The 25,354-nt window shown below is 37.0% G+C and overlaps 3 protein-coding genes, 2 non-coding genes and 1 pseudogene across 5 annotated transcripts; 4 read left to right on the top strand and 2 right to left on the bottom strand.

Moving 5' to 3' along the window:
• Positions 1–304: 304 nt before the first annotated feature.
• LOC121792524 (RING-H2 finger protein ATL68-like) lies at positions 305–1,079 on the top strand. Its single transcript, XM_042190505.1, has one exon. It carries the CDS (start codon positions 361–363, stop codon positions 949–951), a length of 591 nt encoding a protein of 196 aa, XP_042046439.1. The 5' UTR covers positions 305–360; the 3' UTR covers positions 952–1,079.
• A 2,642-nt stretch (positions 1,080–3,721) lies between these two features.
• On the top strand, positions 3,722–3,872 carry LOC121793234. Its single transcript, XR_006049068.1, has one exon. It is a non-coding gene; the product is annotated as a small nucleolar RNA snoR145 (small nucleolar RNA).
• A 3,473-nt stretch (positions 3,873–7,345) lies between these two features.
• On the top strand, positions 7,346–7,429 carry TRNAL-CAA. The gene has a single exon. It is a non-coding gene; the product is annotated as a tRNA-Leu (tRNA).
• Positions 7,430–11,437: 4,008 nt separating this feature from the next.
• LOC121792526 lies at positions 11,438–12,410 on the bottom strand. Its single transcript, XM_042190506.1, has 2 exons — positions 11,818–12,410; positions 11,438–11,735 (listed from the first exon to the last, which is right to left on the bottom strand). The coding sequence occupies exons 1-2, from the start codon at positions 12,371–12,373 to the stop codon at positions 11,728–11,730; spliced, it is 564 nt and encodes a 187-aa protein (XP_042046440.1). The 5' UTR covers positions 12,374–12,410; the 3' UTR covers positions 11,438–11,727.
• A 3,767-nt stretch (positions 12,411–16,177) lies between these two features.
• LOC121792484 (delta(8)-fatty-acid desaturase-like) lies at positions 16,178–18,039 on the top strand. The gene has a single exon (XM_042190447.1). The coding sequence runs from the start codon at positions 16,551–16,553 to the stop codon at positions 17,895–17,897; it is 1,347 nt and encodes a 448-aa protein (XP_042046381.1). The 5' UTR covers positions 16,178–16,550; the 3' UTR covers positions 17,898–18,039.
• On the bottom strand, positions 18,006–20,542 carry LOC121792522 (annotated as a pseudogene).
• Positions 20,543–25,354: the final 4,812 nt, after the last annotated feature.

The following is a 25,354-nucleotide window of genomic DNA, read 5'->3' as shown; positions in this document are numbered from 1 at the left end:
CGCCAAATCTTAGTAGAACAAATGAAACTAATATAATATGATTCGAATGTTCAAATACATATACCTACAAAGGATCATATAGTTTGAGTCATTGAGCCAAGTAAAAACTACAAAATCGAAATTCCAAAGTCCAAATCGAAAAATCACAATTTCCCAAAATCCAAAGTCCAATATTTTAAATATGTATATTTATAATAGTAAAAAACATTAAATAAAATGAGGCCATGTAGTTGACCCATTAAATGAGTTCCTCTATTTCCACACTGAAATATTAAATGCTGCATCAACGCCCAACAAACCAACCCCAACCCCAACCCACCCCCTCATTCAGATGGCATTTTCCACCCCCTTTCTCTCCCAATGTCCGCCTCGCCACCACCTCCTCCGCCGCCGCTAACCGCCTCCCCTCCCTCCGTCTCCAAAAATCTCACCTCGATCGGCCTCGGCTACGCCATCTCCATCGCCCTCGGCTTCCTCGTCTTCTTCTCCACCGTGCTCCTCGCCTCCTACATCTGCTACCGATCCCTCTCCCGCCGCCGACGCCGACGCCAATTCGGAAACCCTAACCCTCAGAATTCGGCCGAGAACAGCATCTATCTGCCGCGCATCATCTTCGTCGCCGAGGACGACGACGGCGGGGAGCAGAACGCGGTGGTAGGGCTGGAGCAGGCGGTAATCAACTCGTATCCGAAGCTGGTGTTCACCAAGCGGAGCGGAAATTGGGAGAACGACGCCATTTGCGCGATCTGCCTATGTGAGTATAGGGAGGGGGAGATGATGAGGATGCTGCCTGATTGCAAGCACTGCTTCCACGTTATGTGCGTCGACGCATGGCTCAAGCTCAACGCGTCGTGCCCTGTCTGCCGGAATTCGCCGCTGCCAACGCCGCTCTCCACTCCGCTGCAGGAGGTGGTGCCGCTCTCTCTGTACGCCGATGGCCGGAGACGGTGACGGTGACAGAGCGATTGGGTTTTGACCATTTGTTTATTTCGGGGGTCCAAGTGTATTTTCTCGATTTTTTAGGGGGGAAGAATGTAAGATTACGAAATTATTTTATGTGAAATTAATTACCAACAAAATCTCTCCAAATTCTCGATTATTAATACTATTGTATAAGCAGTGTTGGGTAAATGCGTATTGTATTGGAGATCTAAAATGAGATTTCAGTTTTATGGTGAATGGTAATGCCTAAAACAAGAAAAATTTTATTCAATAGAATAGTTAGAGAAACAGACATATGTATGAGTAATGACAAAATTAAATTTTGGGTGATCGATGATGATAGTGAACTTTTTCAACAATCAATCATGTATGATTAGACTTTTGTTCTTTGACTGAACTTATGTTCACCCGTTCATAATCAAAGAAGAAAATAGATCTCGCGTACAAGAAAAGGGACTTCACACAGGAATACCAATCCATTTTAATTACGGAGTACTACACACTGTAAAATTGAAAATACTATGTTAGTGATACATATAAAAATGATACTATATTTTTACTGATTTACCAACTAGAAAAAGGGAAGACCACCATGCAATATTTTGTACAATCCGTCCACACATAAGTTGTACTTTTTGACATATGTTTTGAGAAATGAGTATGAGTTAAAAAATTAGGGGAAAATAAATACTCAATTTTATATTAGTTGCAGCAAAAAGGGCGATTCCGTCGCCTTGGCGGCCCCCACACTCCGGCCCGACATCATGTGAGGGGTTCAATCAGGGTACGCAGTAGCCCGTTACGGGGGAGGCCTTGACCCACTGGCTGTCAGAAGCCCATCTCCCAATGCCTCACACTTGTGCCTGAGAGATGGAAGCAACTACACGACAGAAGTGAGATTCAAACCCATGCTCATTGCAGCAAGATCTGCCTCTCCGTTGCCAACTGCGCTACGCCCCTGCGGGCCTCAATTTTATATTAGTGTTACAATGAAACCTGAGTCTAGTGAGTTAACAGGGTGTGAAGCTTAATTACCATTATAGTAAGTGAAATAAAATATACTCCCTTCGTTCGTTAATAGGAGCCTCATTTCCTTCCGGTACGGGTTTAAGAAATGTTAAGAAAAGTTAGTGGAAAAAAGTTAGTGGAATATGAGTTTCACTTATATATATTGGTTTTAAAAGATATCTGAGTGGAATGAGTTAGTGGAATATATGACCTCTTTACCATTTATGGTAATTACGAACCGGGACTCCTATTCGCGGACGTAGAGAGTATTACGTAGTACTTATTTCTTGACGGACCGGACCGAAATTACAAAAAGAGATTCCTATTGTCAGCCAAGGAGATAAAAATCATCCGCAACTCATAATTCTCTCATACAGTCATACTCCACCTGTGTCACGTCATCATTTCGCACGAGTTATACGTCGATGCTTGACATCACAAAATATTTTCATTTTTTATTTTTTAAAATTATTTTCAAATTTATACTCCATTTATTCTTATCTTTGTTATACATAAACAAAAAGTTATTAAAATACAAAAAATTATATCATTAATATTACATTAATTGTATACTAATTACATATCTAAATCTCTTAAAATTAATTGTACATTAAAATTACAAAATCTAGATTTCAAATATTTTAAAAAAAACATTTTTAAATTAAAAAAATTCTTGCAATCTAGCCTAGAGCCCCATAGGATGCACCGAGTGCCAGAAAAAATCCACAGTTCCATATCAACTCTCCCAGTCATCCAGCAACACCATAATACCCTGCTCAATGTCAAATTGTACCCTACAACGCAGCGAACTGCACCGGGCACCCAACTCGCGATCAAGCCCCCCTTCGATTGATGCGTGAACATGGCCTAATAACATAATAAAAATTTGTAAGAGACAATTTATGCATTTAATAATTTTGTAATGTGGTTTAAAAATTCGTATAATATTTTTGTTTCGTTATACTCCTATTTCAATATAGATATTGGTTTGTTATAACAAAATGCCTATTTAGAGTAATTGGCATACCTATCATTTTAATATTGTAATGTGGTTTAAAATTTCGTATGATATTTTTGTTTTGTTATACTCCTTCCGTCCATGAAAAATAGGACACACTGTGAATGATACGAGTTTTAATATGGAATTGGTTAAGTAAGAGAAAAACAAGAAAGTAAGAGAAAAGTAGTGTTAGTGGAATGTGAGGTCGTGGACAATTAAAAATGGCAAATATGCTATATTATTCGTGGACGGAGGGAGTATTTGAATATGAATATTGATTTGTTATAAAATTGGGCTTTAAGTAGGTTAATTGGCCTGGCCCGTTAATCTATCAAACTAACGCAATTCTATATAAGTGGTGAAAGGCCTAGGTGTATCAGAATCCTAATATTTTTCTCATCCCTCATTCAATTTTTTTCTTTTTTTCTCCCTCCTTTTATTAATATCTCTCAGTTTTTGTAGTAAGCATCATTGCTGCAGCGTGAATTGTACTATTTGGTTCGTATTCACTGAGCAATGTGTTCATTTGTTTTCTATCAGAATCGATTTGAAATTCCAATTTGGATGCTAAATTTGAACAATCAGATCGAAGGACCTATAGACGAGAGGCGATTTTTAAAATGCCGATTCAGTCAAGTTTACCTTCGGAGATGGATATTAATCTTCTGAATTTTGATCGCCGAACCGGATCTGTTTGTTCCGGTTAGGTTCTCCATATCTTCAGATATTACTCCTATTTGTTAATTAGTTAATACTCTATGGAAATTTGTAAGGCGAAGGTTCCCAGCGGAGAGGAAGCTGTCTCGAACGACACCTCTCTAACACTAAATTCAAACTTTCGCATAAGGATATCGGCCATATTCAACGGCGCTTCTGGAAATTTTAATTTTGGATGCGTTTTGAACCCTTTGGCTATAATTTTATTCATATTCCCAATTTTCACTTTAAGATGAGCTGTGCAATGATGCTTCCTCTAGTATTAGTTCATTTTAAATGTCGTTGAATGATATTTCATGATCCCTCCTTTGTAGGGCTTAAAGCCATCCACAACGCAGGATGGGGAAGATGGGCCGGACCGCTCCTGGTGTCCGTCCGCGACTGGGACGTGCCCGTTTGTGGCCGGTCCTGGCGTTGGGCCGCAGCATTGAAAATCCGCCTGTTGCGAACTTTCGAAGTCGATTCGAATTTTAAATTTCAAGTCTTTAAATACATCCTCTTCTTTTCTTTTTAATTCACTCCTCATTCAATTTCTACCTCTTTCTATTGAGAGTAAGGCGGTTATGGAGAACTCTACTGCTAGTGCTTCGCTGCCCCCATCCGACTCGTCTCTCCCTCTTTCTACGGAGAGTAAAGCGGCGAGTGCTTCGCTGCGCCCATCCGACTCGTCTCTCCCTCTTTCTACGGAGAGTAAAGCGGCGAGTGCTTCGCTGCTCCCATCCAACTCGACTCTTGATAGAATTTCCGAGGCTGTTGACAGCATCAATCATAATATGTCTGCCCGAGATTACTTTCAACTGCTGGCTAAAGATGAGTCGGTGATGACCGAGGCCGCCCTTCAGGGGAGGACGCTAGGCTTAGAGCATCTACATCCGTGTTTTTCATCCGTGTTCTTGCCAATGAACACGGATGTGGGCCCGACCCCACTTTATCTGTCCTCTTTTAGGCAAGAGCACAACCCCTACATCCGTGGACGAGCAAAAGAAAGGGTCCCACCATTCCATTATTCAATTTAAATAAAAACATTTCTACAAAATTAAAATACATAAAAAATACCCGGAATAATATTACAAATTTAAAAAAATTAAAAATTACATAATTACATTCCTAAAAAAATAAAAATTACATAATTAAAATACTAAAAAATAAAAATTGCATAATTAAAATATTAAAAAATAAAAATTACATACTTAAAATCCTAATAAATAAAAATTACATAATTAAACTCCTAAAAATAAAAATTACGTAATTTAAGCGTAAAAATGCCCCCGGGGAAGACTAGTCATCATCCGGCAATACCCCCAACGTTCTTTGGAGACCCCGTATCATAGCCACATGCGATTGAAGTTGCTCGGGGGTCATATTTGACCTATCGACTAAATTGAGTTGGGCCAAAACCCTCCACAACGAGTTGGTGGGGGATTGAGGTGGCACATAGGGAGGGGGAGCCGGTTCGGGAGCAGGGGCGGATGGAGTTGCGGCGCGAGGCAGTTGGCCGCCGCCTTCTTCCTTCCTTGCGGTCGGCGTTGGGAACTGCTCGGGCTGGCGTTGTGGCTACCCAAGTTAGCTTCGACAAGTTGGCTACCACGTCTTCGGAGCCGGCGTCGGATAGGGATACCGACCTTGATCGTTTGGAGGAGCCGCTAGACGAGGATGTTACGCCTCCCCTATACTTCGGATGCGACCGCGTCTCCTGCCAAATGTTGAGGATGTTAATACCCCTGGAACTTTTGGATTTCTTCGTTGGCTATGTATATGGCGTTGCGCTTCATACTCTCGTTGCGCTCGATTGTTCCAGCCGGCCGGTTTTCATTGTACCGGCGACAGATGCGCCACCAATAATGATCGCCGGATTGGTTCGTGCCAACCTCAGGATCTTCGGAGATTGACAAGAACCCTTTGAACAATTGCTCCATCTCCGCCGGAGTGTACGGTGTGCGGACACCGCGAGTAGGAGGAGTCGGAGTTTGGGAGGGGCCGCTCGACCTCGCTCAAGGCTCGGGTGTCCACCCGTATTGCCCTTCGGGGGCATCTTGGCCGTCGATCGGGTAAGGCCGGTAGCCACCCGAAACTTCCGAACCGTGGGTTTGAGGAGGGGCCGAATATTCCGTTTCTGGACTAGGAAACGGTTGTGAACCGAACCAATCGGGGTTCCAACCGTGAGAGCCGGGGGGTGATTGTCGTGGCCGGGCATTGTTTTGTTGTAAGAGTAAGAGTTAAAGAAAGATTGAGAATTGAGAATGGAAATGAGAGAATTTAGATGAGAATTGTGTAGTGTAGTGTGAATTTTTGGTGTGGAAGTGGGGGTATTTATAGATGAAAATGTGTATTTTTGGGGAAAAAATTGAAAAATAAATTAAAAGTGGGTAGAAAACGGATATAATTTTTTGGGAAGTGGGAAAATATTTTTTTTTATTTTTAATCGGATTTTTTATTTAAAATCCAATTAAAAAAATTATATTGCCAACGGCATAGCCGTTGGCCAATAGGAAGTTGTCACGTCGCCTGCTCGCTGGCACGAAAGTGCTCGATGCATCGAGCAGCGCCGTGCCAGCGGTAAGAGCGCAGCGGCGGACAGCTCATCCACGCCGCTGGCACGGACGGACGGACGAGCTTGTGCTCGCCGATGTGGATGCTTTTAAGCCCTTACCCAATTTTCATTTTTTGTAATTTTCTACCTTTAAATTTTTTAAAATTTTGGAAATTGATGTTAAGCCCTTACCAAATAATGCTACAGAAGAAAATGTATAACAATTGAAGTTGAGTTTTATTTTTTTAGTTAATGATATAGTCTTTTTGTTATTTTTATTAGATATATTTTGGACTAGTTTGTAAATATATATGCATTTTTTTATACAGTAGTTGTTAGGATTGCGATTGACGATTTTTTTCTCCTTTTCTTTTACTTTATTATTTATAGGTTCCACTATATATGACACAATTTCAACTATTTTTTCTCTCTGTCTCTTACTTTATTAATTATGCGTAAAAACCTTGTCAATCATAAATAACTTATTTTTATGAGACTTAGGGAGTATATATATATAGTGGAGCCTAGCTCCTATAGCCAATTTTTTCTGCGTCCGCCCCTAGTGCCCTTGAGCTTCACAACTTCATGTTGTCCCTTCTAAGGAGAAGCTCACCACAACATTGAGTAATGGTCCCAAAATGAGTGGACTTAATTGTTTTTTCATTCTAATTTCACACACTCTCTCATAAACAAGTGTATGTCTTGAACCTCTTGAATCACATCCTCTTGCAGCCTTTTGCTTCATTGGCCTCATTTGTGCCTCTTGGTGTGTTTTTTCAAGTGCAGAAAACAAAGGCTGAACGACGACCTTCTCCGACATGCTTGCTTCTCTGTCTCTGGTCCCCTAATCCCACCCAAGACGAGTCCTTGTTTGCACCCACTCAAAACGTGTAAACTTTGATTTTTTTCTTTTATAACTTGTCTTCATGTTATCTTGGCTTTTCTTTAGCCCAAATGTCATGAACTCGGTGTGTTTTTTTTTTTGTACTATGAGTTTAACATTATGCTTCTATATATTATTATTAATTTTATAACGCTCAACAAGAATTATTCAACACAAGTAGGAGTATATATATGTAAAATAATCTGAATGTCTTAAAGAGTGGAATATTTGTCAAATATGTTTGTTACGAATTAAAAATCATCAAGTCAGGATGGCCGAGTGGTCTAAGGCGCCAGACTCAAGTTCTGGTCCTCTTACGAGGGCGTGGGTTCAAATCCCACTTCTGACATTTGTTATTTTGTTTTTCTTTTTGTTTATAAAATACTAACTAGTACTACTACTAGTAATTTTTTTATTTTGTTTTCTTTTGCCTTTTCTTTTTGTTTTAAGATATTTTTGCCGTGTCAACCAAAATGTGAATGAATGTGTATATTTGTGTGGCAGTAGTATTTGAAGTAGTAATTGAAAAGTTTACATAAAATGCTACTGTAAAAGAGAGAAAACGAAAACAATCAGTCGCAAACAAGCTGACTTACAATGCAAAGTTGGAAGTATAAATATTACATTATAAATTGAAACAAGAACAGAGTATGTGTTCTACAAATAATTATACAATCTAAAGTTAATAATGGTTGGGCCAGGTATAAGCTTTGCTCAAATGCTTCCAAATTTTCTAGAGTTCTAGACTATCCCACACCCAAAATACAAGAGATTGCTTATCCGAATAAAATGGAAGTGAAATGACACACATATTTACTTCTACACAATAAACAATTACATTAGTGTTATACAGTATATTTTAAATAACTAACAATTCATATGTTAAGGACCTGAAGGTGTATTATGTTAGTCTCAGAGCATGCTGAAGTTGGATTTTGAAGCTTCGAGGCACTATAATTAGTTATTGGATACGCTACTGTCGCTACCGACAAACTTTACAGGAGTTATGAGAAATAGAATCAACCAATCAATGCTCCTAAAGATGCTCGTGGGCATAGAAAGATTTGTTGCGTTTAAAAATTCCATAGTATTGTGCTTCTCTCTTTCAAAATTCACGCCTATTTATAGGTTCCAAGGAGGACTTGATTACAACAGTTGAAATGTCAAAGGGCATGGTCAACTAACTGTCTTTGAAGTTGAAAAGCCAAGATTATTGACCGTTTTCATTGGACTAATATATCTCGAGAAATACAAAATTAAATTAACACATAAATGGTTAATGTATTCCTCGAAACATCAATAATAAGTTAATCCTCGAAAACTCGATGTTGTAAATTTTTTAAATGCGAACTACTACTATCTTACAATAAAAGCTGAAAATTCGAACTAAATTTGCAACATTTTCTTCGTCACGATTTGCTTTATTTTGCATATTTGTTATGTGGAGTAAAATTAGGCACAATTAAGCCAACGTGAGTGAGAAAATGATGTAATAACATTTAGCTAGGACAAGTAGAATGTATTGGAGGGGTTGGTTCCCCTATCTTATTCATGGCTAGTTTTTAAATACACATGAAACATCAAATCTTAATTAGTAGCTGTCCTGCCCTAATTCCATATATACGATTGCAGTGGCGGACGCAGGAATTTTTTTAGTAGGGGCTTCACTATATAATACTTTTTCAGTCCCTAAAAATGGAACTCTTTTCTTCTTTGTCTGTCACCTAAATATTTTTAAAAAAATTAAAAAATTCTCTCTAATAAGTTGATACCCATTTTATACTAAAACACTTTTTCTTTCTATATATCTTTTACTTTACTGACAAACTCATAGTTTAGGATGTTTAGGTGGGTGATTAACACAAGTTGTTGAGTAATTTGAGGTATAAAGTTTAGGTTTCATCCACTTGTTTGCTATTTTAGAGCTAACGAGAGTGTCAAAGTGTTGATGCAAAAACATGTCTAAAACGAGCTTAAACGGAGTTGAATGGGCCAATATAGAGAGTTTTGCCCGCTCGGGCATTTTCTAGGCGAAGAAATACTCGCCCGGGCGTTCTGGTTGGAAATGCACATAGAGAGACAGAGAATTCGCCCGGTCGGGCGTTTTTCATCCGAAGAAACGCCCTCCCGGGCGTTTTGAAGCGAGTTGCGAGTTCCAGACAAAACACCCGGTCGGGTGTTTCGACGGTCACAGATCACCCAGTCGGGTGTTTTTGACAGCTTCCTTATTTTGCTCATTTTTCACTCCAAATATAAAAGAGACTTCACACATTCGAGCCCTAGCTCCTACTTACCATGATTTTGAGCGAAAACAAGAGAATGAAGAGGATTTGAAGGCCAATGAGCTTCTCCTCTCAAGAGATTGAAGGAGAAGACTCCCCACCATCAATCCCACCAATAGGGAGTTCTAGTTTATCTTTGTGCTATGTTTTCTTTCACTTCCTTTGTATTTCATTTTATTTGACTTTGTTCATGTTTAGTTAAGTTTCTAGTAAGGATTTGGTGAAGTTTGAATGGATTGTATGGATTGAATCTATGGTTTAATGCTTATCTATCTTATTTTGTTTGTTTTGTTGATTCTTGAGCTTTTAATATCTAATTGCTTAGCTACCAATTAGATACATCATTTTTGCCTAATTGTTGTCATTGAGAAATGTATGATTAGGATAGATGTGTAATCAACAACTCCGTGCATTACATGTGATCGAGAGATGCATGAGCTAGAGAGAGGGCTTGAGTCAGTTGTTCTTAGGAGTCAATCTCGAATTGTATGGAGGGGGACTCCTACTCTAGAGATTGATCCACGTATTAGATGCACCCGAGAGGGGGTCTAACCAACCTTCCCGACTTTCCTAACCACAATTGCGGCCCAATAGATGAGCATGACCCTTAGATGACATCCTTGATCCATTCTGACGGATCCATTTCTCCATCCTTTCCTAATTTATGTGAAAACCATATTTTATTTGCTTTATTTAGTTAATTGTCTTTACTTACTTATTTGTTCTTCATTATTAGTTAAGAAAACCCAAAACCCCCATCATTAGTCTAAATAGTGTTTGACATTGCATCATAGTATTCATTCCAACATTTTAGCCCTTGTGGATTGATAATTTAACTTGCCACGTGCTACATATCCATACACTTGTAGGTGACATTTTGATTGCAAAAATTAGCATGAGTCAAGTTTTTGTACTTTAACAATTTTGTATTAAAACTCGTGTCATTTCAAAAGTTTTTATTTTCAAGTGGTCGGAGTGAGTACATAGGAAAAAAATACTACTTTTCATAGTGACTTGTTTTCCTTTTTGGACGCTCCATTGAAATTAACATTTTTTTAAATATAAACATTATCATCTTTAATTTTTTCTAATTTACTGTCACACTACTAAAATCTCACGTCTAAAACAAAACTTCAATTTAACATGATGAAGGACGACAACTATAAAAATGCCTAAAACTAATCCAACGCTTTACCAAGTCAAATGATTAAAGCAATTCATGTTATATTTATATTTGCGTTGCTAAAGCGACTAATATTGAATTCTATGTGTTTTAGTGGAATGATTTACATATTTTCCAAAAAATGTAAACTTCCAAATAATTAACTTGAACAACTTAAACTCTAACCTAGCATAAAAAATTAACTCTAACATATTAAAATCGAGTAAATTAATCATTTTGTCAATATATCACAAAACTTTATATGAATTACTAAAAAGGAAAATTTTGAAGAATTGAACATACTCCATAATAAATTTTCATGGATTATATATGTTGGAGTAAGTTGGAAGCTACTAAAATATCCTACGAGTAACTTTTTTGTCGACCTCAATTAATAGTATGATTTACTATAATTTTAAAAGGACTTCCAATTTACTGTTTTAGTGAATAGAAACAGGGTAATGTCAATTGGCGCAGCACAAGTTTCAAAAAAAGCAATTATACATCACTGTTTAAAACAATATTTTATAATATTATAATTGTCATCTTCTTCCTCCAGACAATATACATGCATACAAAATTTGAAGCGATGGTATTGTATTGGCATATCATGTCTGCATGGACCCCGCCTACCTAATTGTCTTTCGTTGTTTTTCTCTCAACCCAATTATATTAATTACGTTTGTATTGGCTGAGGATTTAGAAATCATTAGTCTATCACTATGGTCTACTACTAATTAAATATTTAAACATAGTTATCCAATTTTTGCTCTTATTAGTCTAAGCTAGCAATGAACCAAGAATGATTTTTTCTGTTTAAAACTACGCATTTCAAACTAATTTGATGATTAAAAGAGTCCCATTATTCATTAAAACTGAAACATGTAACCCCTCTCACCATAAATAAATTGCAATATCAATATAGAAAATGCCAATACGTTAGTTATCCTATCGAATATGAAACTCATCCCTTCTTTTCACAAATGATGTTATCCTTCTCCAAAACCATCTCAATTATTTCCAATTCAACAAATGGAAAGCAAAAAATATACTCCACAATCTACTGCTATTAATAGTATTCATATGTTCGAAATAAAATAAAATAAAATTAGGATCGACAATATATCAATCTCTCGAGTCCCTAATTTTCAATGCATGCATTATCTGGAGTAATTCTTACAACTCCGCCTTGCACAAATCTCCTTATTTCTCTGAAAAAAAAGAAAAAAAAAACATTAATATGATAGCGATAAATTGGAGACATGATAAGAAATCTTGAGAAAAAAAACAAACCTATTGATTTTTTGCAATAGAGAATAGCTTCCGTGATTGAGTTGTCATCTACATCACAACAAACTGAAGCACTAGAGCGGCATGGGCTCATTGAAGTCGGAATCTTCTCTATTTTCAGACAATAAAAATCATCACAATAATCAAAATCGCCAAACTCCGCAGCTGAATAAGCCGACGAGCTGCGCCTCGGCGAAGCTTCTAGAACCTTCCGTTGAAGATCATCGACTCGGCTTGTCTTCCTCGAGCAACGTAGTCTCCTATGCACGTACCATAACCACTTGTGCAAGATCTTCTTGGACGATCTCCGCCACTTGGCGAGGATGTAATATCGGTTTCTCCCGGGAACGGAGGCAGCCTCCGTTCTCGGTGATTTTCCCGAGGCATACACAGGCATGATTTGCCCATCCGAGAATATGTCGCCCGCATTCACAAATTCGGGAGATGAAGGGACGACGAAGCGGAAGTTGTCGTCGATTTGTCTGAGGTTGGGAGGTGGTGGTGGTGTGTCTGTCAGCCAGCTGTAGGAGAAGCTCTCTGTGGCTAATGAGTTCTCCATTAATGGAAGCTTGATTTGTCTGAAGGGATTTGTTGAAGATGAATGATCAAAATAAGACAGGGTCGTGAGGGAGTGATATTGGTATATATAGTGAGTTGAGCAACACCACATGGCATGTTGATTTGGATTTATTGCTATTTTTATCGACATTTGACAAAGATATATTGTCCATGTCAGTAAAAAAATATTTGGAAGTTAATAAAGTATATAGGCAGGGGTCAAGATTATGCGCCTAGAAAGGAAATCGAGCCTTGCTAAATGAGGTAATTAAATTACATCATTTGTGCCATGGGGTTTAATTAGAAATTGAATATGCCTTTCTTACTTGTGGAGTTATAGTATTATACTTTTTTGGTGTGATAAAAAAAGTAATATACTTTTTTGTCCCAACTCAATGAAGCATACCTCTATGGATTCTATACGTGATTTTCAAAATTGGCATTAGAATTATGATCAAGTAGAAAAATAAAACGTGACTTAATATATGCTATAATTAAGAGTTGATTAATTAATATATGATATACTACGTTTATCGTTAGGTACTAGTTCAAATTTATAAATGTTTGTCAGAGCTGGCTACAATAAGAACTCCAACAACCCAAATTTTCAAACATCATACTTTAACAATAATATATGTTATGATCACAGAAGAAATTGATGGGGCATGGAGAAGATATTTGAATGCATATAAACTATAATAATGATGCCCATTTATAAAATATTAGTAAAACTAAAGGGCCATCCATGTCTATCATAAAACAAATTATCATTTCCAGGAGGTTTTATGGGAAGAAAGATACTGTCAGAATAAGCCAAGGACCATGCTCCAGCCAATGGATTTCTGTGCCTCAAAAAATATCAGAAGCTGCCATTTTACATGCTGCCAAAAATTCACCTCCTTTAATTAAACAAGGTTTTACAGCTGTGTCTCAACACATTGATGTTGGTTTGAATAAGCCAATGGCTTGGTCTCAAACCCTAGATAGACTCATGACCCTAGCTAAACCATGTTGGTCAGGGAGAAATGAATATTGGTATATGTATGTAGATCAGAGAAAAATGAATATTTTTATTTACATTAAGTTAGATCATTGATGGAAATAGTCTTACAACGTGTTTGTCTATCGCATAACATCATCCCACAAATCTTGAAAAGTTTGTCTATGTGACTATTGATTGATTGCTAATATTAATCCAAATCTTGAGACAAGAGAGAATGGAGACAGAGCAGCAAACCTAATTTATATGCTATCTTGTCCAAACAAGCAGCTGATTAAGCTTATGGGATTGAACTATCCCCATGGACAAACATGGATTATATATATATATATAAAGAAAAAAAATAAAATTCAAATTTCAAATAATTTTGACAGAGAAAACATTTTCGGCATCGTTGACCTTTTAACTGCTGGAACTGCATCAACTTGTTTATCTAATGGTGATTAAACACAAAAAATGGGTATTGTTGAACACAAATACGTGTAAAGTAAACTCATGAATAAGACCATCACATGCATGAAACGCATTTGAATTATTATCATTTTGACTACCAAGACGTTACACAAATTTTCTAAATTTTCATGTGCATACAATAATATTAAAATAGTTGAATTTTGAATTTCAAAAGTGTGAGCAGACAGGGGTCCCTTGAGATGTTGGGTTAAGCACAAGAAAACGCCAGGAAAGGTACTAGGACCAACACAATTTAGTCGGAAAATTAATCGACAATAATAATATTATAGATATATAAAGATAAAGGTCCCCTCCTATAAATAAATCACCATTCTTAACCTAAGATGTGTATGTAAATTTCACCAAATATTTCTGCATCAACTTTTGTTAAAATGAGATTCGATGGAGTCACTGTTGAGTAAAGAGTGGTGATCAAGAACTAACTGGAATTGACAACATCAATTACTGGCCGTTGAGAGTTGCATATTTTATTGTTATCATTGTAGGATAATATCGAATCTATTGCCCTTTTTGGATCTATTAACTAACATGGTTGTTTTATTTAAATACACTTAGGAGTTAGGACATAAACATTTTATACATATAAAATTAATAATGAACCTATTGTTTTGGCCGTTATTCACAAAATGTATGTCATGTTTCTAATCTGATGACATGATTAATTATATGAGATATTAGGAGGTAATCTTTTGCAAACAAAAGAGGTGTATATGAACTAATTTTGTTTTAGCCTCATCAAATTAAATCGAATAAACCATGTATAGAAAACATAGGAATGAAGACTTTTCAGATTATTTCTTATATCAATGACTTAAAGCTATTGAATATAAGTAGTAATTACATATGCAACAAATATGTATAAGTCTTTTCATTGCTTTGAAGAATTCCAATTAAAAAAATCTATTGATTATAAATAGTAATCACATATGTAACAAGTACAATGAATGGGTCTTATCATAGCTTTGAAGAATTCTAAATATATAAGAATTATTTTATATATAGGAAGATGTTAAAATAAAAATACTACTATGGTCTATAATAAAAATTTAGAATATTTTTCAACTAATTAAATAGTGAAGATCTAGGTATCAGATGCATCTTAATCGTTATAGTACTACTCCCTCCTTCTACAACAAAAGTCCTACTCCCTCCGTTGCATAGTAATAGAGGCATTTCTTTTCGACACAGAGATTAAGAAAATTGTGTTAGGTGAGTTAAGTAAATGAAGAATAAAGTGGAAAATGAAAAAGGAAAGAGATGAAGAGAAAATAAAGTAAGAGAGAGTAAAGTAGGTGTGGAGAAATGTGTTGACTTTATACAGGGAAATGACTCTATTACTATGGAACGTACTAAAATGACAAAATGACTCTATTACTATGGGAGTATTATTCAATGCGAGTAATTTGCAAGTCATTTAAATAAGTATTTTTTTATTTTAATCCACACCCTATACGTTATTTATTAAATTACTAAATAAAATTAATGTAGCCATAATACACACTTTTCAAATTTATAGTACAAGAACTGATATAATCATATAAATGCGGGCCTTTATTTATTCTTCAATGTAAAAGTAATTGGAACAAGTTCAACTTTTATTATGACTTTATTTGTTTATTATACGTTAATCATCGAAATCATAAATATGTAGTGGTTGAATTAATACAAATCTAGTATCAGATTTCGGTATAGAAATCGGTAAAGTGGCTAACAGTACATGGACGTGGTAGAGAATAAACTAGAGAATAAAGTACGGTACTAGTACTATAAAATAGTGAAAATAAAAATTATAAATAGAAAATAAATATTATTAGATATTTTTGGGTTGATTAAAAATTAAAATAATGTTGCGAGGGGCCAAACCGGCCTGAACGTGACAACAAGAACACCACATCTATTCCATATTCTATCTGGCACATTGAGGGCCACGATTTTGATTTCAACAGTTAACCAAAATTAGCTGTTGCCTTCACCTTTTCCATCCACATATAAACCTTTTGTTTTAAGTCGTCGTTAAATTAATTAATTTATCCTACCGTCAAAATTTATTTATTAGTACAACGTCAAACTTTTCTTATTTACTTTCCGCATTAATCGCCTACTTAGATTTCGTTAGATTTCGATTATTAACGTAATTTCTAGGGTCAATATTACATAGTACTATTTAAAAAGCAGATTATTGTTTGTTATTATCGTCTCAATTTATAACTCACTCCGAAAATCCGAATAGGATAAAAGAATAAAAAAAGTACTCCTTGTAAATAGGGGTGTTGTTAATATCTTTAATTTATTTTGAAATAAAGGCATATCCCTTTCTACTTAGGAAAAGAATAAGAGAGATTATTCGATTTCTTGTTTATTTAGTGAGAGGCAGGCTGTGTAGAGCCCAAAGACTTCTACAGCTTCCACCACTTCGCCGCATGCTTCGCTGTCCACGCGCATTCCACTATCATACGACCTCTTCTCTCCTCTCTCTCTTTCTCTCTCTCTCTCTCTGCATATTGATATTAGTAATCAATCGATTTCGTTTCGGCATTCCAGATTCAAACGCAGACGTTGATAAGCTCTTCAATCAGATACTGGCGGTGACTGTGTTTCACAACGTATAGCGGATTCAAAATAGGAGGAGAGAGAAAGTGGATCTGCAGTCGGTTATCTGATTCCAGATCTCGTCAGGTTGCGAGAAGTGGCGCATCGATCAACAATGGCCGCCGCTGATGAGAAGAAGTACATCACCTCCGAGGAGCTAAGCAAGCACAACAAATCCGGCGATTTGTTGCTCTCAATCCAGGGCAAAGTCTACAACGTAACGGATTGGGCGAAGCAGCACCCCGGCGGCGAGGTTCCTCTCCTCAATTTAGGCGGACAGGACGTCACCGATGCGTTCATCGCCTTCCACCCTGGCTCCGCCTGGAAACACCTCGACACTTTCTTCACCGGCTACTACCTCCGCGACTTTCACGTCTCCGACATGTCTCGCGACTATCGCAACCTCGCGACGCAGTTCACCAGATCCGGAATGTTCGAGAAGAAAGGCCACGGCGTGATCTACAGCCTCTGCTTCATCTCGGTGCTCCTCGCCACCTGCTTCTACGGCGTCCTCCGCTGCGACGGTTTCCTCACACACATTCTCTCCGGAGGCCTCCTCGGATTGATCTGGATGCAGGTCGCCTACCTAGGGCACGACTCCGGCCACTACAACATCATGATTAGCCCTAGATTCAACAAACTGGCGCAGATCCTCACCGGTAACTGCCTCACCGGCATCAGCATTGCGTGGTGGAAGTGGACGCACAACGCGCACCACATCGCCTGCAACAGCCTCGATTACGACCCCGATCTCCAGCACCTCCCGATGCTCGCCGTCTCCACCCGCTTCTTCACCAACCTCACCTCCAAATTCTACAACAGAAAGCTCGAATTCGATCCAATCGCCCGATTCTTCATCAGCTACCAGCACCTCACCTACTACCCTGTGATGTGCGTCGCCAGAGTCAATCTCTATCTCCAGACATTCCTCCTCCTCCTCTCCAACCGCAGAGTCCCCGACCGAGCCCTAAACATATTGGGAATCATGATTTTCTGGACATGGTTCCCTCTCCTCGTCTCCTGCTTGCCCAATTGGACCGAACGCGTGCTCTTCGTGCTAGCCAGCTTCTGCGTCTGCGCCATCCAGCACATCCAATTCACGCTCAACCACTTCGCCGCCGACGTCTACGTGGGCCCGCCCAAGGGGAACAACTGGTTCGAGAAACAAACCGCCGGGACCATCGACATCGACTGCCCTTCTTGGATGGATTGGTTCTTCGGCGGGCTGCAGTTTCAGCTGGAGCACCATCTCTTCCCCAGGTTGCCGAGGTGCCATTTGAGGAAGGTTTCCCCCATCATTAAAGAGCTCTGTAAGAAGCACAACTTGCCCTACCGGAGCTTAACCTTCGTCGAGGCGAACAAGTGGACGCTGCGAACGCTTAGAACCGCCGCGGTTGAGGCCCGCGATTTCTCCATGGCTCCCAGGAACTTGCTGTGGGAAGCTGTCAACACTCATGGATGAGAGATTTCAACCACATTTTGTTTTTGTTTTGAAATTATTTTTTAAAGAAAAGCTGATCAATTATCTCGAACAGCTTGTGATAACCCTATGTGTTTGAAGTTGTTCTTCGGCATATTTATACGTATTTATATCTTTCTGCATACATCTGTTGCCAGTATTCATATTTAGTAAATGTTTCGTTGGTTTACATACAGAGAGTAGTCTAAATATGTGTGATGGGTGATGACGAGGAAGATTGCAAGTAAGTTGGTTTAGGGGTGGAGGGGGCAACCTATTAATTGAATGAGTTGCTCGCTCCACTGTTAGTAGTTGGTGTTTTTGGGGTCCATTTACAGCGATGTTGTCAACTTTGTGCTCATAGATCTTGCCATCTTTGTCAAGCTTGTACTCTGAGGTGCCCTCCAATCTGCTGCGGCTCTTTCATGGAACTCGAGGGATGCCGTGAACGATCCAACGCACCATGATCGTTTTCTTCTCCACGAGCTGCCACACACTCACTATGTCGACCCACAGAGCCCGGAAAAAGATCCTCCCGTGAAACCTCAAACCCCACAACATTGATTTGTAGTTCTCGATGCCAGCAAGAGCGTTCAGCGGGTCTCTGAAGATGATATCATCCCTGCGCAAAACACAATCAAGACTTCATATTTGTCCAATTTTGAACTGTTTGGATTGGAAAAACTGAAACCACTGTCCCTTGACTTGGCATATGACAGAGTGCCACAGCAGCAGTGACAAACATTGAAAACCTAGCAGCAAATTTATTCATATAAAATGAGTTTGGTAACGGTAGGAAACTGTATAAAAGCTAGCTTTCAAAACCCACGCAAAAATACCTTTTTCTTTAACTATCAACCTCAAAATTTGGCTCTAGAAAAAAGAAGTAAAGAAGAAGCTACTACAATGTCCAATCACTTTCACCCCTCATAATTCTACTACTTTTTTCATCACCAAACTTTGTCGAACTAATTCAGGTAGATGATGGCCTCACTTTATTTCCATTACTATCCACGCAATATATACTTTTACTTCTCACTTGTCTATATTCCTTTTCCAAATGCCCCATTACACTTGGTTTGATTTCAATTTGGGTGTTTACACTACGATCAAATCCTAAATAATGGTATAAAATGAGCAAGTGAGGTGACATAGAAATGAAACAAAATAAAGTAAAAGCAAATAAGAGTATAAACCGATAGATATGAAAGCTAAGCTCTGAGGTGAACAGGTCCGGAATCTGGTGAGGGAGGGTCCGGATAGGGTAACCCATATTAGATAATAATCCCGCTTGTGTTCCTCCTCCGCCATACCCTTAAACGGCGCCGTATCCCTCTGCTTCGCCTTCACCCCATCCAAAACCGCCATTTCCGAATCCCTCACGGAACACATTTTTTCTGCTTCTTGTTTGTGGACTCCATCGAATTGGAGCTCCTCTTCCAGTGAAGGAAGAAATTTCCAGCAGCAGAGCCATTGGAGTAAGATCTAAGTCTATCTGCATTTGCATTTGTTTGAATTTCTTTCTTACTGTTTTTTTATTTTCCGAATACTCGGCCATACCTTGTTGGTTGGCAGTGCGAGGGATGAGGATAACTTTTTGGATTTTCGATAATTGGGATTATATATGAAGTATTGCTATATACGGGAGTAATTTTTTTTGGTTGGGTGCACCGCCGATTTGTTGTATTCTCTCGTATTACTCTCTCCGTCAGTAAAATGTTGTACAACTTTATCATTCTAATCCATTCGTAAAAAATTGTCCACTTTGCTTTTCTACTATTTTTGATGAATAGACCTCACTTTCCACTAACTCTTTACACTCACATTCTATTATAAAACTAATATATAAGTGTGAGACCTTCATTGCACTAACTTTTTTAACTCATTTTTCTTCACATTTTTTAAAATCCGTGCTGAGTCAAACTTGGACAATATTTCATGGACGGAGGGAGTATATGTTATACGTACATTTCTTTAGAGCATAAACATTTAGGTAATCGTATTCAATAGTTAAATGAAAAGAGAGAGAAAAATAGAAGTGAAAAAAAAGTAGAGAGAAAAAGTATGAGAGATGATAAAGTAAGAGAAAAATTGAGTGATGCTTTTAGGGTTAGACTGCCATAAAAGAAAATGTCTCACTTATAATGCGACTGTCTAAAAAGGAATACGTCTCACTTATAATGAGACGAAGGAGGGAGTAGTATATTTCATGGTCCATGAGTTATACTTCTTTTTAAAAATACTATGAACTTTTGAATGTATACTAGTTTTAATGTACAATTAACAATGTAAGAGAGATAAAAGTAAATTAAAGTATTATTAGTGGAGATTGAGTCCACCTTATTAGTCGTTTATATTTTCCTAACAAAAAAATATATAATTTTAAGAAATAAATTAAAATAGAAATAATTTATTATTTTTAAAGACAAATGGAGTATCTACTGTATAATATTTCGTGGTTTTTAATGATTTTATGAATTATTAGTATTAATTTAATATTTCAATGAAATATTAATTGAATTTGTTGGAAATAAAAATAAAAAAATGAAATTGAATGAATAGTTAAAGGATGAGATGATTAAGAGATGGGGTAAAAAATGCAGTGTGACCTATGAATAGTTAAGAGATGAGATAGTATTGAGACGGTATTGTGGACAGCCTTAGACAGCTAGAACGAAATTTGTGCTTGGGCTGAAAAGGGTAAAATGGGAAAGAAATAATGTAATAACAAATCAAATGAAATAAGTCTTTGTACTGAGTTCTCAAATGCTAGTATTTATTTTTGCTAAGTACTGGACATATGGAATCTATATTCTCTATTTACTCATATTAATTTAGATGATACCGACATTGATGTGTCAGCTGAAATCTATGTGTGGATAAAAGATGAGAAAACAAAACGGAGTCGCGTAACGTTTTACCAAATAAATGACCATGTTTTGTCCAATTTTAGTTGATCTCACATCTTTCAAAAAGTTTATTATAAATCACTAAGTTTGAAGAAAATCATAATCATTCCATATTTCTCAATTTGATTTAAATCGATGTTATGTGTCAACCAAAATATCTATCTGGTCAAAACGTTGAGAAGATAAACAACTTTATTAAATAGAGTAATGATAAACAATCAAATTTTATACAATTAAAATAAGATTATATTAGTAATTTTGATATATTAATTATATATTAAAATAATAAATATAGTTAGTGGACAAATTAAAAAGACTTTATTAGTCTTTGGTCTCATTTTCAATTTTTTATTTTTATATTTGAATTATCTCTCTATTGTTTTTCAAATTTGAATTAAAGTATACATTAATTACTTTTTATGGTTCCAAAAAAGTAAAAAAATTATACACAAATCATTAATATATGACCATAATATTATGCACTTCTAAGTATTATATATGTGTTCATATATTTTAATTAAATGCACACAAACACTAGTTTGTATTCAATAACCTTAAAGCTAAAACTCATCAATTTTGGTCAAACTTTTAGTCCATCCAACATTTTTCAAAAAGCCTATATATAAATCACCAAATTCGAAATTCACAATCATTTCATTATTCTTCGTTTGGACAAAACTAATGTTAATGTGCCAACCAAAAATATTTATCTGGACAATCGATGTTTACTCATAGTAACACGCAAGAAACAATGTTGCATTTTGTTATGGTTATTTTCTTTGCCTTTCTTTTAATTTTTTAATTTATTACCACAGTCTCTTTATGATTCATTTATATTTTTCTTTATTGATAATGCTGGTTAAGACTTGAGAGATAGCAACAGAGTATTTCAGGTAAAATAGAAGATGGAGAGAAAGAGATATCAATTTTATTTGAAATTTTTCTTTAAAAAAGTTATAATAATAAAATTATAAAGATTTCTGCATCATTAAAAGACGTTGTTTTAAACATATATAAAAGATGTCACTTGGTATATAAATGTGAAAATAGAAAAAATAAAATTTAATAATTTAATAATTTATTTTAAAATCTTATATAATATATTATAAATTGATCATACTACTTCATTATTTAAATGACTATCTATTACGTAATACATAGTATATATCTCATGTTATTTAAATTATATATGTGCGCACCATGTCATTATAATTTACTACAGTAGGCCTTTGAAAAACTCTAGAAGGGATGGATGAGAAATATTCGAAGTTAATGTACAAATCTATTTTTAAAAAGTACGAAACTAGCTAGATTTTGACCAAATTTAATAATTTATTTGATAATTTACTCTCAATTTTAATACCTTGAAATTTTTATTGACATTATTATTGTTATAAATTACATAGAAATCTGAATTCAATATGTACTTTTATTCATTTATTCTACATTATGAAGAAATAGATAAATTGATATTTGATTTTTTTTTTATAATTTGTAAATTCATCACTACATAATTACATTTAATTGAGGATCCTAAATTTAGTTGAAGTTGAAGATTTATATCACCAAATCATCAAAATATTACCACTATACACCAACGGAAAATAATCATTTCTGAATTCGGGCTTCGCATAGTTGACAGCAGAATATTACCACTATATTTTAAACATATTTTTTTTCTTATAGAATGGAGTTTTATATGTTAGCTTAGTAGCTAGAGGTGAATCTTGAATGTTTAGATTTGTGTTCTTATGATTATGACTACTATCATTACATTGACATGAGAGAGATTACGATTTCTCGTTCAATTGATAACATTGATTAATTTCGTACTTAAACACTATGAATAATATGATATTGCTACGTCATTAATTAACATATTTATATGTTCAAACCAAATTCTATCTATACATAATTTAAAATCTCATTTTGATTTAATGTGAATTTTTAAAAATATAATAGAATATGAATCTTATACTATATTTATATATTAGTTTTACTAATATATTAGTTTATTTATTAGTTTATATATTAGTTTTACTATGATATGAATATAATAATTTAGTGGAGGGTGATCACTATAAAAAACAGAAAAAATTAAATAAAAGTTTAAATCATAAACATCTTTTAATGATAAAATAAGATATTGTTTCCTGGATAAGGGAGTAATAATTGCTATTCCATATATCCTAAGATGAATAGGGTGTATGAGTATATTTTATTGGATACTCCATATTTCTATCTTTGTAATAAGAATCAACTTTTATTTTTCAAATATTTTATTTATTTATTGTTTTTCTACCTTCCTTAAAAATAATATTATAGTATTTTATAGACGTTTTAATGTAAATTTAGTCAAATATAAAAAAAAAGAATATTAAATGAAGAAGTGTTCATGAATAGTAAGACTGAACCTAAACTTATAACTAGTGTAAGGTGCGGTGATTTTTTAAAAAATTTGATTAATTCTGTGAGACAATCTAAAATAACAAAATGAGATTATTTTTTAATGATTCATATTTTATTAATCATCATATATTAGTATTATATTTAATTAAAATTATTAAATACAGAGTACTTTTTCTAATTTCATATCATAATAAAGTGCACCACATCATGTGAACTTTCGAAATACAGTACTACTACTATACTAATATAGTGACGTGTTAAACGTCTAAATACGTCGTATCAATGGTTAGTAGGTCAACCACTACACAAACTAATTAATGAAAAATACTATAGCTTAGGACATTAGCAGTTGGGCGCCCTAAGGCGCACCCTAAAGCCCGCCATATGCATCGCCATGTCAGCATTTTATCCTCCTACCCTTTCACCTGCAGTGGGGCACCCTATAGGTTTTACTATTATTTTGTTAATTAGTTTAAATGTTTTCAAATATATAAATGCAAACTAATTAAAAAACACAACGATTAACTAAAAAACGGCAAATACTACATTGATTAAAAAAAATTACACAAGTTAGAAATAATAAAAAGTTGACTACCCAACTTCTGGCGCAGCTCATCGATCAACCACTAGCGGTATTCGGCTCTGGCCGGGTCCGTACACTTCATGAGGGCGTTATGCGTGTCCAACAACGTCCACGCCATCGAGGCCGTTGCCAACTCCGCGTAGGCAAGTGCCGACGGAGTCGGGGTCGGGATCGAGGTCGGGATCGGCGATGGGGGGCGGCCGCGGCTTGCGAGGAGGGTGTCGCCTTCGTCTTCCCCTTGTTCTTCATAGCCTTGACGCCTACGGGACGCCGGGAGGACATCAGTGTGCCGGAACTCTCATCCTCCGTGTACGTCCGGTTGAGCTCCACCGGATATGCGCCGCTTTCGCTGCTCGTGTAACCACCAGTGTCGGTGGTCTTCGTCCTCTTTGTCGCACCAGTGTGCAGAATCTCGCCTTGGAACTTCTGCTTGTCCTTCAAGAGCGCCCAAACATTGAAATGCTTGAAGTCGCCATACATGGACTGGTACGACAACAGTGCTCTATCGCGCACATCGCTCAGGCTCTCGCAGCTTCCCTGCTCCCTCTAGCACTTCTCGTACTCCGCCGCGAACAGGTTGACTTGCTTCTTAACCTGATCCCGGTGCTGCGGAGCTGCTCCCTATGGCGCTTGTACGCGCTCGGCGGCTTCGCCTCATTGTAGCGCTCGACGATGCGCTCCCAGTACGCAAGCAGCTTTTGGTTGTACGCAAATACCGGGTCCTCCGAGATATCCACCCAACACCTCGCCAAGACGAGGGTTTCATCCGGTTGGTAGTTCGTCCTCCCGGGGGCGTACTCTTCATTCGTTGCCGGAGGTGGCAACTTGTACGCCCAGTACTTGATTCGCTTCTTTCTGGCGGGGGCGGCGGCCGAGGCGGCGGTGGGAAGGGGCGGCGGGGCGAGTTGGAGACGGCTCCATGTCAGACAGACCGTACGAATCCGTACTGAATCGGGATCGTACTGCGTGTCGGAGTCGAACGACCGATATTCGTCAGGTTGTGTACCCGGCCAACGTGCACCACCTCCAAACATCGGGCTATTAGGACTTGAGTAATCACCGGAATCCATTTTCTAGTGTAAGTGAAAATGCGAATGAAAATGTTACAAATGAAGGTGGGGTAGGGGGTATTTATATAAATGAATTTTTTGAATTTAAAAAAATAAAAACAAAAACACGTTGCATCGTCCACGCCATCGTCCTTGTCGCCCACAGTGGGCGGACGATGCCCTATCGTCCGCGCTTCCTCTGCGGACTATCTGTCGGGCGAGGACGACGCATCGTCCATCGTCCGCGCACCCAAGTGGCGGACGATGGCGCGCCCGAGGCATCGGGCGGCCTATCGTCCGCCCCAATGTTGGTGCCTTTATGGCCTTATTTTTTAATTGAATTACAAATATGATCTTCATAATACTTGTAATACCCCGACTTTTTTACCTTTCTATTTGTTCTTGAAGGGACGTCGTTTGTGCATCTAAAAAATTTGCCTTCAATTCTTTTCGATATTGATAGAATGGGCTAGAGTGTTTATTATTGAATTCGGGCTTGGGTCTTTTTCT

This window comes from Salvia splendens, chromosome 2 (assembly GCF_004379255.2).
Source record: "Salvia splendens isolate huo1 chromosome 2, SspV2, whole genome shotgun sequence".
Taxonomy (NCBI): Eukaryota; Viridiplantae; Streptophyta; class Magnoliopsida; order Lamiales; family Lamiaceae; genus Salvia; species Salvia splendens.
The sequence above is the reverse complement of the archived record's forward strand: the minus strand, read 5'-3'. Positions and strand labels throughout refer to the sequence as shown.

What these genes read in the sequence shown, in the direction of transcription:
- LOC121792524 (XM_042190505.1), top strand. Translation starts at nt 361, where the DNA reads ATGTCCGCCTCGCCACCACCTCCTCCGCCGCCGCTAACCGCCTCCCCT.
- LOC121792526 (XM_042190506.1), bottom strand. Translation starts at nt 12,373, where the DNA reads ATGGAGAACTCATTAGCCACAGAGAGCTTCTCCTACAGCTGGCTGACA.
- LOC121792484 (XM_042190447.1), top strand. Translation starts at nt 16,551, where the DNA reads ATGGCCGCCGCTGATGAGAAGAAGTACATCACCTCCGAGGAGCTAAGC.